Here is a 14469-nt window from a genome sequence, read left to right as displayed (position 1 = left end):
GAATTAAAGCGCTGGCGGTGATATCACGATGCTCGTGGTCTATTTGCAAGCATCGAAAGCTTTCTGGATAGAAAAGAATGTATTTATAATTCATATCCTCAACCCAACACGTTTATATATGTATGTTTTAGAGCAGGCGTGCACTACCGTGCGATTTCTCACAACATAGAATACGCGGCGGCCGGGCCCGATTTGCGGACCTCTGCGGCTTCCCTCCGGCACCACTCTGTCCGTCCCTCTCCCCACACAGACGGAGCCCGGCCCCTCATTCACGCATGATCCCGATATCGGGCGGCTCTCCGCCTTCACTTGACCAACAAAATCAACAGGAACGCGCAGCGGTAGTTGGGAAAATGCACGGATTGGCCGCGCGGGGCGCACGGCCGGACCGATACGGCGCGGGACTGGGCGCCCGGCCGGAGTCCAGTCGCCGGCGCGGTGTGTTTGGATGCCCCAGACGCCTCCGCTGGGTGAATCGGCTCAGAAGCAGTTCACGTGGCAGCCTCCCGTCCACCGTCCAGAGCGCGGCGTCGCGGGCTACCGTGCGTCATCCTCCGGATAATAAATGTCATCTCACGTCACTAGTCACGTCACACCACCGGTCACGGCACGTCACTATCCACATCACGGTGTCACATTATCTGTCGGCGGTGTGTTCACCTTCACCCAGCCGCCGCCTCTGTAGGTGGTTCGGTCCGCGACCGACCTCACTCGTCCCCAGCGGCGCCGTCCGCCGTGGGCAGGGACGGCGGCGGCGGCTCACGGAATGCAGCGCGGCCCAGGCGGCCTATCGGAACTGCTGCGGGCTGATGCGCAGTCCGATCGACTCGCGGCCCACCTCAGCCACCGTGCACACCTGGGGACGGAGGGCGGGGGAGTCAAGGGAGGGAGGGAACGCCGAGCGGTGCTTCCAAGAACACTGGGAGCACTGCCCAGTGTGCGGACGGCTGCACATGGGTTCAGAGAACAGAACCACGACAGTTACTAGTTCTATCCAGAGTCATAATATGATTAGCACAACATAACAGCAGCTGGACAGTGGAGAAGAATCAAAGCTTGCCAATGATGCTTATTGTTCAACATGGGCATAAAAGACTGCCCTTGACTTCAGTTAGTTATGGCTAAACACCACGAGGTCTTCGGTAAAGTAAGGAAAATCGTGTCCCACAACCCATAACCAACCCCCTCACTGCCACCTCTCCCGTCTCTCTCCCGCTCGTCCCACCTTGCAGAGCGACCCCTTGTAGTCTGGCACGTAGGCGACGCCACACAGTGGACACTTGGCGTCCGGCTTGCCGCGGTAGATGGGTCGGTAGGTGGCGGCGCACAGCGAGAACGGGTTGTGCTCGTCGTACTGCAGCTGATGCTCGTCTGTAGGCGTCTTGTCGCACACCTGAGAAGAGAGAGGTGAGTCAAAGGAGGGAGGGACGCACAGAGACGGGTACAGTCAACTGTTGGATGATGATCGTTACCGCGATTCGCACAGTCGACAGTGGGGTCGCTGTGGGCTGCCGATTTACGCTTGTCATGTACCGATAATCAGCTAATGCACAAATTGTGCATCGGCATACGCTGCCACGCTGCATGTGGGATGATGGTAACAGAGCGCATACGGACGGTATAACTGACTGGTTGCATTCTGTGCATGCCGACGACGGATTACACATGCAGACAAACATACTAGCCAGCAAGCATCCAATTATTGACGATCGTTCATCGTGAATAAATCACGACACGTTCCTAACGGAAACCCCACAACAACGGAAGGCACGTCCGATCAACAGAATCCAGACACCCCACAGAACACTTGCCCCGCCTCGAGCCCACAGCTCTCTGGGTCCACCCAGGTCCACCCACACCACACCAATCGCCCCCTATCCGGTCGGTCGTCCCACACACTCCGAACCGCCGGTTAACTGACCTGGAGCACCTTCCGCGTCTGCTGGGCCACCTCCGGGCGCGGACCGAGCTCCAGCAGGCGGCGTGCGAAACTGGCCGCCGTCTTGTAGTTCTTCAGCTTGAAGAACAGGTTCAGCGCGGTCCGAAGCGTCAGCACCTGGGATAAAACACCGAGAGAGGTCAGAAGCGGGGTACTAACGGTGACTTTCGGTTGTCTGGGTGAATAAGCCCACTGGTGTTTGTCATATAGGTAGGGTGCCAAACGACAGTTGTAGTACATTTTTCAGCTGGGGAAACTACAGAAACTTGAGCAAACTTAGTCGGCTAATAAATAATAGCTATCGCCCATCAGCCCCGTTAACTCAAGATTGTCTCTAGAAGAGCATCATTAGTTGCGGCACTCGGCAGCCAGGGTCACTGCGACGTGTCAGCGGCAGTTCGGTCCCGCTCATCTGACCTGGTGGACGGGCTGGATGTTACAGTGGGTGAAGTAGGCGGCCATCTCACAGAGACGCTTCTGTTCCTCCAGCGTGCCCTTCGGCATCTCCTTTCGCTGGATCTCCATCGACAGACCTGAAAAAGGACGGACACCGTCAGTTTAGTCAGGAAGGGAAGACTCAAGACGGGCACGACACAATTGCGGCTCGAATGAAAAACAAGTTGCGGGACATCAACCGCACAATCAGGAATTACGAGTAGGCTAAAAAATTACAACACATGAAGGATGCAGCCATTTAATTTGTCTGTTCAGAGACCCTGACGTTTCTGCGAAAACTACTCAGGCGCCGTTCCGTTACTCACCGAGGACGTACTCCCGGCAGATCTGCATCAGCTGGGTGGCCTCGGCGATCTCCTGTTTGGTGTTGACGGCCAGCAGCGGCACGGAGAGCAGGATGGCGCGGAACCGCTCCACCGCCTCAGAGAACTTGCCCGCAGTGGTCAGCTGGTAGCAGCCCTGTCAGACGGAGGAGGGGCGGAGAGTTAGGCCGGAACCGGCGATATTAGCAGCATTCAACGAAACAGTAATGACTTTGGAAAAAGGCAGAAGAAAATTGAGAGAACGAAACAATTATCTTCGACGATAGACGAATTGTTTTTGCGTCGGGCTAATCATTCGCTCCACTGCACCGTGTTTTAACGCTGGCCAAAAACTGGCCAGGACGTGAAATATCGACTATTTTTTAACGTATTCATTTGGCCACTATCGTGTTCAGAAATGATCAGACCATCTTTAACGACGGAAACTTTTATTCTCTTTACTTTTGAAAACGTTGAAAATGTACAACAAAGTCAGACAACTTTCAAAAGGTAAACTTCGGCAAACAAAGGCAGAAACAGTCACCTTGCTTCACGTCAACATCTTCGAGCTTTGGATTGACAAAACTATATAATTTGGGTACCAAACGATAGTGCGAACTTTTGGCTTTGTAATGAGTCATAATTTATATAATTATAATGCACATAGGTGTTAAATTTATTGATTTCCGTCAGCCCTTACATTGACACACTTTTTTGAAAAAATGTCAATGTTCTTATAGAGCTACAAAAAATTGTACGCTAGTGTACGGTCTCAGACTACCACCACACTGTGGGTCAAGGAGTTGTCTACATGTCCTCAAAATTTCAGCTGCGCCTGAGTGTGCCGGTGTTGGGGGTGAACACTTTTTTGAATGAGTCATGGCTGCTCCTGCTGAGCCATGGGACGGGCCCTAGCGTGCGTTAAGGGAAAATGCTAGTACTCCTCGTTCATTCTCTCGTCTGTTGTGACGAGTTGGTGGCCCATGGAAGGTCGCCGCCCTGTGTGCGACCTGCCGTACCCTGGGGCGTAATCAGCTGACGGCACGACCCCCACGACACGTGCCAGTTGCATTTTCATGTGTCGCGAGAAGAAAACAAAGGGTCTCCGGAACCAGAGACCGGGCAATGTCGGTGAATGACAGTTGTTCAATCAAAAACTGTAGCATTCCTATGAAATAAACATTTCTTAAATATCAACAGCATTATCGGTGTAATTAATTATGTATAGTACCTGGTCTATAACAGGAACTTTCCACCCCATGGCTATTGCAGCAAATTCATAGTTTTAAACATATTTTAATACCTGATGGAGCGCGATTAAATATTCATTGTGCCCACTGCCCAGTTTGCGATGGGACTGTGAACTGAAAGGTGACTGTATGAGACATGCCACAGCACGCATCGCTGATCACGATGATCGGCTTTTGATCGTCCATCACCTGTTTGCGTTCGGCAGGGTTATCATCGGCCTCTTCAGTCAGTATTAATACGTTCAATGTAGGTGGTATGGTATCATTAGTGCTGTCCACCTTTATGAAAAAGTATCCGTTTGTTGCAGTAAGCGTCAGTTAGTATGGCAATGAAGTGCTTTTACGTGCTGCACGTTGCATGGTACATAACGCACCATACAGTAGGAATTGGTAAGAAGTTTTGGGATACATTCTACCATTTCACGACATGCATTGGAGGATCCAGTGAAGGGCATAGTGGGTATTTGCCCTCCCCATAGCTGAATCGTGTGGGAAAAACTATCCTTTTGCCGCTCCCAAAGCTTTTGGTGATGATAAATACCTATAATACGGCGTCGATGCCTATCTGGACGAATAGCAAGTCTTTCCGTCACAACCATTCTAAGGGATGGAGCTGACCGCTCGCTGCTCGTTATTTAGGTCGGTATGCTGATAACAGATGGAACTCCCTGAGCTGCACGCATGCATATTGCAGACGTAGTGAAGTGTTGTAAAGTCACCGGCGCGGCGGTGGGTCGGGGCCACCGAATGGGTCGGAAACTTTTGCCCTCTCCAAACGGATTAGCTGGATCCGCTCGTGAGTCATGTGACGTAAAACATACAAGACTCTGGACGTACTTAAGTGGAGACCGGGTTAACATCAAGTTGATATAAAAATATACGTTTAAAAATGTTTTTGAAATAAATATAAAGATTGTAGGTCCTATATGAATAAGTCCTATACCTATAAGAGCATTCAAGGTCACCTGGGATCATCAACGCTAATTAACAAGGTCATGTCCTCAAACTTGACTTGCCTCGTCGATGAGCCTTGCTCAGACTTGCGATTACTCTAAATTTACAGATACCTAAATGTTCGTGCATTCATAGCTAGAACATGACAATATTTTTTATATATTTCGTGACACTTGTGACGTCATAAACAAGTACATAAGCATCTGGTCCGACACATTTTTCACTCTAAATGATCGTTAGTCACCAACGTTTCGTTTGAGCCCAAAAACACGTTTGTATCTCATATAGTTTCTTAGTTACGAGCCCTGGCCAGTTTTGGTCCTGAGTTAAAACATAGTGCACTGGCTCCACTAAACCCTTCCAGAAGCCAACCATTTTCATCTGTCTGTTCTCTGCCTAAGTCACACATCACGGCACTCCCGACCGGACATTCTCAGACTTTCCGCTCACCTGCAGCCGTGTGACGAGGTCGCTGAGTTTCACTCCGACGGCGGGCAGACCGCCCTTGGCGCCGGCCTCCTTCCAGTTCCTGTGCGGGTGTCCGAACAGCGGCGGCGTGCTGGCCATGGCCGGGAAGCAGGAGCGCGCCGTGCTGAACACCTGCAGACACAGCTGCCGGTACGGCGCGAACGACACCACGCCCAGCTGGTCGTGCAGCAGCCGGAACGCCGACTCCAGGGAGCCGGCCATCACGTGATCCACCACCAGCTGAGAGTTGCGCGTCCACACCTGGAAAATACGGCGAGAGAGCGGGGAAACGGTCAGCCGGGGTAAATTCACCTCCCATACAATATTACTATAAAAACGAAGAAAGGCTGTGAAAGAATTATTCTTACGTCCTCGTTACGACAGCCAGTCGTCAGTTAAAGCGATCTTAATTCAAAGAATATCACAATTACTGGAGTGTTCATACCCGAGACGTCCTGGTATGGGTCACATGTGAGCGCAAAAACACCCCTCTGCCTTGACTACCGTTATACCCATCCCACCGACCTGTGTCTGCGGCGTGCCCTTGGTGGGCGGCACGAAGTAGCCGTCATCGGCGCCGCCGGCAGCCGCGGCCGGCACCTCCAGGTCGGTCGGCAGCTCCAGGTCGTCGTCCACGTCCCAGCCGCCGCCCTCTCCGTCTCCGTCGCCGGCGGCGGCGCCCGGCTCCGCGTCCTCGTCATCCAGTCCGAGGTCGGCGTCGGCGCCCCAGCCGTCGGCGGCGCCCTCGTCGGCCTCGGCGGCCAGCGCGGCCGAGACGCCCGCGCCGGCGCCGGCCGCGCCCGCCTTGCCGCCCGTCTGGCCGATAGCGCCCTCGAAGAACGTCTGACGAAGAAGGAGTGATGTCAGCCTGTTACGTTCTACCAAGCAATATAACTCGAGACAACTGGTTGAGATGCATCAAATTAGAATGAAACCGGTATAACTTGCACCGACCTATAAACGACTTACATTTTGTAATCGAATTCAGTAATACTCAGAGGCGAACAAAACAGCTCAATATCATTACACCAAAGGCATTAGCTGATGACCCAGGATTACCGTAAAGCGTCTATCTTTGAGACGGTCGGCCAGTCACACCTACCTTGGAGACGGTGAGCAGCGGCCAGTTGTCGTCGCTCTGGTGGAGCGGCGCCGGCGGCTGCAGCAGCTGCGCCTGCGGCTGCGGCTGCGGCAGCTCGGCGCCCTCGCCCAGCTGCGCGGCCAGCTCGGCGGCCTCCGCCTCCAGGCCGTGTGTGGCCGCCGTCAGGTAGGCCAGGTTGGTCTGTCCGCAGGAGCGCAGCACGCGCACCCGCTCGGCCACGTCACCCAGGTAGAGCGCGCTCTGGTACTGGCCAGAAGTGTCCTTGCGGATCTCGGCGATTTTCATCATCTTGCGCAGCTTCTCGAGGTTACCCGTGATGAGGTAGAGGAAGCTGAGCCGGTCAAAGTTCTTGGTGCGCTGGTAGCACATCTCCACCACCTGTGGGCAGAGATAGGGAGAAGGCATGGTCATAGGGCCTCCCTGCTCACTAAATGTGAAGCCATACGGCGATGCGTACTGAACCGACAGTCACAATCGTTCCAATGACCAATCATCAATCAAATCAATCAATTCAATCAATCAATCAATCAATCAAATCGTCAATGCTGACCGTCCTCCCGCCCGACTGACCTGGTGGTTTCCCTGCATCAGTGCGGCCTCTCCCAGTTTGTCCCAGCAGTCGCGGTCATCCAGGGCACGAGCCGCCTCCAGAGCCACGTCAATGTTGCCGCACTCCAGCGCCAGACCGAACCGGGTTTTCTCGTCTGGACACAGCAGGAGACAGGGTCAGAGTTGAGCAAGCGGGATAAGACACGCTGTATGACACAAATGAAAGCCCCCACGGTACGGAAGCTTCTTCGATACAGGATATTATGTTTGAGATGCATAGATGACTGTATTACCTTTGACGAAGTGGAGCGCCACCTCGGGGTAGCCCTTCTTCTGCAGGTAGGCGATGATGGACTGCCCGACCAGCTTGGCGTTACGCACCATGTGCAGCACCTGAGGAAAGGCGAGACAATATTACCGAAAAGCTCTTGGGGAATCGGTCAATACGGCCATCATAAAATATCTGTTCAGCCGCGGTTACCATCGCTTTCCATTCGGCCCGACTGCTGACTGCTGACCATCGAGTAGCCGCTCTGGTCATCCCTCCCCAAACCCTCCCCTTCCCCACCGCTTCACCCAGCTGGCCTCACCTCGTCATATTTGCGGTTGACGAGCGCCAGCTTGAATCGGAACTCGGTGACATCCACGTTCATGATGCGGGCGCGCACCTCGCGGTCCAGGCAGTGCACCTGGCTGCCCTTGATCTTGGTCAGGTAGATGGGCACGTGCAGCGTGCGGATAATGCCGTTGTCGCTGTGAAGAAAGAGTAGAGAGGGAGAAGAGTGATGAGTCACATTGCAGCGTGAGGGAGCCAGGCAGATGGCACGTCCGTGAACCAGAGCGTTTTGACAACCTGAAATGTTCAAATGTTAATGTGCTGAGTCGGGTGACTCTCTCTGTCATTGAATGAAGCTGAAAACAATTAGAGAGTTTTAGGGCGCTACGACACTTGAGGTAAGAGGAGCCAGCAGTAATCAGTGCTGACGAGTTCATACATAAAAAGAGAGGCCATCCAGCAACAACAGTCCTTTCATCCATTCCCGCCCGATCGGTTACCCCAACCATCACGCGGCTACTTGACACTCACCCGTTGGTCAGGGTGTACTTGATGTGGTTGGAGGTGGTGTAGATGAAGACGCCGCTGTCGTCCCAGGTGCCCGACTTGACGCGCGTGCTCTCCTGCAGCTGACAGAGCGCCTCCAGCTTGCGGTTGCAGACGACCACCGCGTGTTTGGCCAGCAGCGCTACGTGCGTCATGTCCGGCGACCAGACCACGTAGCGGCACTTGGAGATCTTCACACTGGCCACGGAGCTGAGGGCCGGAGTGATAACGTTGGTACGCCGCGAGAAACACGACAGCCCGAACGGGCGAACTAAATTTGCCCAACTGAAGAAGAAAATAGCGGAAAGCACAGAAAGGAAACTGATCTTGAAAAAACGCAGGCATATTGTAAAGCAGAATGATATGCCCTACCAGCTGGAAAGTTCGCGAATTTAACCTGTTGGTGGTACAATCAAGATTCATCTAAACTATCCCAGTGTCATTCTGCTCAGTCTACCGGCTCAGGGACGGCAGATGGTCTGTCCGTCGCAGATGACTGCTTCGAACTGCCGCTGCCTACCGTTTCTGCTGGACGTCGAACATGGTGACCGAGTCTGTATCGCGCAGCAGTAGCATGCCCGTGCCGGCGTAGAAGATCTCGTCGCAGGCGGGCGTCTGCACCTTCTTCTGCACCTCGTTCTTCAGGTTCTTGATGGTCACCTGCGGGTAGGAAAAGATCGGACAATAAGTGATAACTCCCGGGACGGTAAGAAGAAAAACGGCGAAATAGAGCCTCAGATTGTTTAAAGTTAGTTCATTAGAATGGCCATTCACAATAAACGAAAATACTGATGGGGGAAATCATGCATTTACATAAGGATCGGCATATCACATACGCACACAGTATGCATACCATTATTGTCGGAAACTCTGTAGGAAATCGATAATCGATGACAGTACCTGACCCGTATGCTTGATTCACCGGCAGAAGTTGTGTCAGCGTAGTCAACCTGATAGACACCTGCTACCAGTCCACATAACCCCAAATGTCACGAGCGGACACGACCCCCCCCCCCTCATCGACCACCCACCTGGTGACTGCGGTCCAGCACGGCGAACCGATTGCGTGCCACCCAGATGGCACTGAGGCCGGCGGCGCGCTTCCCCTCGGGCGTCTCTGGGTTCTGCGGGTCCGTCTGCTTGGGCACCTGGTACAGGTCGTAGGTGGAGTTCTCGGCGTTCGAGGGACGGGAGCAGATCAGCACCGCGTTCTCGGCGGGGTTGTACGACAGGCTGACGGAAAAACGGAAGGTGAGGGGTCAGACAGGGAAGACAGACGCTTTTTGACGTCCACTAATCCGAAGTAAGGTTCAAATGGCTGGCTTACTGTCACGCCAATACCACGTAAGCTACCCAATGTTGTTACATGGGCTTCTTTGTGCTGGGATATATGTTATAAGTCCCGTGCCCTACACTAACTCGCCCCAATATCGCCTCACCTGTACGGTTTGGTGCGTCCGATGAGGCGGATCTGCATCACGGCCACGTCTTTGTTGGTGGTGAAGTCGAGCCGCCGCAGGAACTTGTCCTTGACATAGAAGAGCAGGTTACCGCTGACGGCGTGCGCCGGCCGCTCGCGCTCCAGCTTGAATATGATCATGCCCGAGTCGTGTCCGGCGGCGAACACGTTCATCTGCGGGTGGGCGGCCATCACCCAGAAGCGGTCGTGCTCGCGGCGGAAGGTGTGCAGGCAGGTGCGCTTGCTCATGTCCCAGACGCGGATCGACTTGTCCTCCGAGTTGGAGAGGATGAGCTCCTGGCGCGGGTGGAAGAGCACGCAGCTGACGTTGTTGTAGTGGCCGCGACATGTGTCCACCTCCCAGGCCTTGCTGTCGTTCATACGCCAGAACTTGATCTGGCGATCGTCGGCGCCGGACACGATCAGCGGCAGGCTCGGGTGGAAGGCGGCCCAGTTGACGCCGCGATCGTGGCCCTCCAGCACGTGCTTGACCACAGCGTCCGCCTGGCCGAACAGGTCCGGAGAGGCGGTCGACTTGAGGTGGTCGTCCAGGCCGGACGGACCCGGCGCCACGTGCTTCTGACGCAGACCTGCGGAACACAGGGGGACGGACGGACAGAGGGGTGAGCTCAGCGAAACAGCACCAATGGCAGGCAAATTCACTGATGAAGGGACGTCACATATTTAACGAGCTAGCAATACCAGTCAAAAACGGCTTTGTGCGCTGCGTAGTCTCAGCGTGATTTTTGCTCAATCGGCAACACACAAATCCCGGTAATTAGAAAGGAGGCCGTCACTTGCGGGCTTGAAGCTACCGTTAGTTCATTTGTTCCGTTAGCTTCTAAACTTTCTACCGTTAACTTTGTGCTGTTACCGCCCCCCCCCCCGATCTAAAGTTGCCCGTTTCTGACCGGAGATGTCCCAGACGCGGACGGTCTGGTCGAGCGAGGCGGACACCACCAGGTCCTCGGTCGGGTGGAAGCGGGCGCACATGACGTAGTGGTTGTGGCCCGTCAGGATGCAGATGCAGCTGCGCCGCTGCCAGTTCCAAATACGGATCGTCTGCGGGAGATCAGACGGCGAGGTCAGTGTCCGTGATAAATGGGATTCGAGGTGATAAATGTAACTGGAGAAATACAGGCCCATGCGATAGACGTTTGCAAACAACGCAGAACACCTCAAACAACATTTATCGTGTACATTGAATCAATCATCAAGTAGACGGAACTCCGTCGTTAATAGATCGATGCCCACACGCCGCGTCTCCAGCGGCCGGCGAGTCTCCGAGGTCGCCGCTGCGCCCTATCACTGACCTGATCATCGGAGGCAGAGATGATCCACGGGTACTCGTGGTGGAACTCGGTGGTCCGGATGTAGTCCAGGTGGCCGAGCAGCGTGAACACGCACCGCTTCTGCTTGTAGTTCCACACCTGCAGCGAGATGTGTCGGTAACATACGTGAACGGTAGACATGACCGGGGCCTGAGACAAGACACAGGACTAATCCAGATGACAGGTCTGCGCTGAGGCATGTTATATGGTAAACAATGCTGCTTGCGCCAAGTATAAGCTACTTGCTCTACAAATGAATGCAAAAGGACGATAACGCTACGGTGATTACGGAAAATGGTAGCAAACGATAGAAGACTAGACACCTCACACAACAAACGAAGCATCGACAACAAATCAATGATCCCTAGGTTTCTCTGACCCACCTTGATCTTGTAGTCGTCGCCGCCGGACACAAAGAGCGGCTGCTGCATGTGGAAGCAGATGCCTCGCACGGGGCCGTCGTGCTCGTCGAACTTTTCCAGCAGCGTACACATCCGGTAGTCCCATAGCTGGATCACTCCGCTGTGCAAGCTGGGGGAAGACGGAGCGGGAGGGTCATGTGCCAACGCCGGGCGAGGAGTGTCTGGTGGCTCTGTGCAAACTGAGGGAGGATGAAGTGGGTGGGTCACACACCAACGCCAGCAGAGTGGTGTGTGTCCGGGAACTGTGAACAAATGGAGACAGGCGGGACAGCAGTCTAGTGTGCTCACTGCTTCAGTTTTTATCAGTTACAAGAGCAAACATCGATCAGCTGCTCATTAACTTATTCAGACAAAAATGCTCATCACTACAAACTATAAAATGCAGATGAATATTATTGGAGTCCAGTTAACCCTCGCCCGTATAGGGGGGGGGGGGGGGGTCGAACGGACCCCCCATGTTTTTTCGCGAATAACTCGCGTAAAAAGCGGCCGATCGCGACGAAACTTTCAGTACCCTCGCTTTCATCAATTTTACACCTACCCTGAAAATTTCATGACCCTGACCCAAATGACCTTTGACCTGTGACCTACTTTTCGAGACCATGTTTGGCCGGAATCGCGATTCGGCGTATGTCGGCTCGCATTAGCCGCGCGTTTGCAGTCTTTTCGTGGTTTCAAGCGTTCAAACATGTGATATGATGTTGCCCCCATGCATGAGGGTGGGTGTCAAGGTCACCTGAAGGTCAGGTCAGGTCATTGACCTTTGATGACCTCGGTTCACTTTTTCGAGTTTTACATGTTTCTAGGCCAGTTTTTGGAGCTGAATTCGACTTTAGCAACCATATGAACATTTACGAAGTAGTTTTGGTGCCTTCGTAGCATGTTACGAAGCTGTCAGAGGCGGTTGCCATCTACTACGAATACCCTTACTGGTTGACCTGACCTGACCTGACCTGACCCGACCTGGCCTAAATGCATGAAGACATCATCTGTGATCAAAACTAACATGATATTCGTGATCAGCACCCCGAAAAACCCCATAGCAGCCACACTTTACGACGTTCTAACAGGTCCCGATTTTCCCGACTTTTGGGTCATTGACCTGACCTGCAAGGTCAACCAATGACCTAGGACCTTAAAATTGGGTATCATCGGCTTCCTCTCGTCAAGGGCAACACGCTCGTTTTTTCCGCGAAGCTCTAGCTCGATCAGGGGCGAAACGGCAAGGGGGGGTCCAACGGACCCCCCCCCCCTTATACGTTCGCGGCTGGAAAAACACCAATACGGGCGAGGGTTAAACATTAAATTTATTATATTTGGAAGAAAAATTCTAACTTCCTTTACAGCTTTATGACCAGACATTGTGATAAAGACTGGTAAAATAATTCAGCAAATACTCTCCTCTTTCAAAGAAAAAAGATGAGACAAACACACAAATTAAAATAGGTATGTGTCAGTCTAATTTTCCTGGGATGACAGTAAAACTGTGTTAACTGAGTATATTATGGTGAATGAATAGCTCATATCAGAAGAATTAGTGGTAAAATAGTAAACATATACATCAAAGATCTAGTTTATGAAATTTTACTTAGCATGATATTGGTTAAAAAATAGGTACTAACCACACTGCACAGTGATACTGCTATTAGATGCCACTTCATAATCCATTATTAATTTTGAAAGAACACAAAGCACCAGTGCATTTTATTAGCGCAAGTATGTCCTGAGAGCAAGTCAGTCTCTCAATCCTGCAGTTTGCCAGGTTAGTTTGCCAATCACATTTACCTCTAGCTGTAATTGTTAACAGAATATCCATAAAGCCCAGAGTAAAAGGCTCATAGACCTTCATATTGTTCTTTAGATGTCATTTTTAGAGTTAGTTTGCTTAGTTTGCATTGAACAGGATGCTAAAGAAGTAAGCAGACAGGGTACCCCATCCCAGACTATCCCCAATCAAATCCTAATTAGAATAAATGCTGCACAAGACACTATTAATCATTAAGGTTGTTTCTGATAATCACAAACTTATTATCAAACAACCAGCAGAAGAGGGAAGAAATGCTTATCATCTGATCAGAACATACATACATAAATGTTCTTCAGCAACAGAAAAGTAATGCCTGTAACCTAAGGGGTCAAAGATTGTAGGTAGGTACTAGGTGCTCACTGCTCATTAATGGATAAATCGATTGATGGATAATGGATGGATGATGGATGGATAATGGATAATGGCATTAATGGATATTGGATGAATCCATTCAATGACCCAATATTGGATGACATTAGGTCAGCTGGTATGATCCATGAGGTATAGCCACTAATCACACAAACACCTTCACTAATGCCATGGATTTCATCACAGAGCCACATACAGCTTATCATAACATTGTTTGGTCTTAATTAATGTAAGTGTGCAACTCAAACTACTCAGTTGGCCAAACCAGGCTTCTGGAATCAAAACATAAACCTTCCGAACACATCACAAATAGGTGAAATGGCTATTAAAGTTATATTTATGTGAACCTCACAAAAACGAGCATCATTCTGCAGACTGCAGATATGTAAAAAGTGACAATTAAACATAGATTGGTACCTACCTTGCCAAAACCCATGGTCGTTTAGGATGAAAAGATAAGCCTTTCACCCTTGCTGATTTGGTCTCAAACTTGGTCAGCATCTTGGTAAATGCCTGCTCCCTGCAGTCAATTTAGGACAACAATACTAATAAGAGAGTTGAAACAAAAGCGCATTTAATCACGTCCCAACATATGCTATCACTTAAAACAGCTTCGCCGGCGCCCTCCCTCATTCCACAGCGCCGACACGTCAGCGTGGCCAATTTGCCGCAAAACTGCGTCTATTTCGTATCCTCTCTAGTAACGGGCAAAATGAAATCCTGGCGGTATTTATTTATCGTCTTGAATGATTGCAGAGTCAACCAATAACAAATTTCCCAATTTGAGAGCCATTTGATGACTGCATTTCTTAACTAAGTAGTATTGTTGTATGATTTCATATATCAATTCTGATTTCCAAAGAAAGTTATTTATTTTTTTATTTTTTATGAACAAAACAATGTACTTTACTTTATAGAACATATTGCGCTCATTCTAAGGACTTGTTGGGGAGAACTCT

General features: G+C 51.4%; 1 protein-coding gene across 1 annotated transcript; it reads right to left on the bottom strand.

The window, feature by feature from the left end:
* Positions 1 to 60: 60 nt before the first annotated feature.
* LOC122382134 (coatomer subunit alpha-like) lies at positions 61 to 14390 on the bottom strand. The gene is made up of 19 exons (XM_043367083.1): positions 13932 to 14390; positions 11296 to 11443; positions 10895 to 11011; positions 10493 to 10643; positions 9562 to 10171; positions 9154 to 9355; positions 8643 to 8782; positions 8108 to 8332; positions 7611 to 7773; positions 7314 to 7413; positions 7042 to 7175; positions 6472 to 6849; positions 5895 to 6212; positions 5352 to 5630; positions 2701 to 2854; positions 2357 to 2472; positions 1922 to 2056; positions 1226 to 1393; positions 61 to 856 (listed from the first exon to the last, which is right to left on the bottom strand). Exons 1-19 carry the CDS (start codon positions 14009 to 14011, stop codon positions 788 to 790), a joined length of 3687 nt encoding a protein of 1228 aa, XP_043223018.1. The 5' UTR covers positions 14012 to 14390; the 3' UTR covers positions 61 to 787.
* Between the last annotated feature and the right edge of the window lie 79 nt (positions 14391 to 14469).

Source organism: Amphibalanus amphitrite, unplaced genomic scaffold, assembly GCF_019059575.1.
Source record: "Amphibalanus amphitrite isolate SeventyFive unplaced genomic scaffold, NRLGWU_Aamphi_draft 000011F_arrow, whole genome shotgun sequence".
Taxonomy (NCBI): Eukaryota; Metazoa; Arthropoda; class Thecostraca; order Balanomorpha; family Balanidae; genus Amphibalanus; species Amphibalanus amphitrite.
Note: the sequence above shows the minus strand (reverse complement) of the source record. Positions and strands in the feature narration are given on the sequence as shown.

Excerpts from the sequence above, each read along its gene's own strand:
- LOC122382134 (XM_043367083.1), bottom strand. The coding sequence starts at position 14,011 with ATGCTGACCAAGTTTGAGACCAAATCAGCAAGGGTGAAAGGCTTATCT. Across the intron at positions 7,414-7,610 it reads TCAACCGCAAATATGACGAG|GTGCTGCACATGGTGCGTAA; the intron begins GTGAGGCCAGCT and ends GCCTTTCCTCAG. Across the intron at positions 1,394-1,921 it reads AGACGCGGAAGGTGCTCCAG|GTGTGCGACAAGACGCCTAC; the intron begins GTCAGTTAACCG and ends CTCTCTTCTCAG.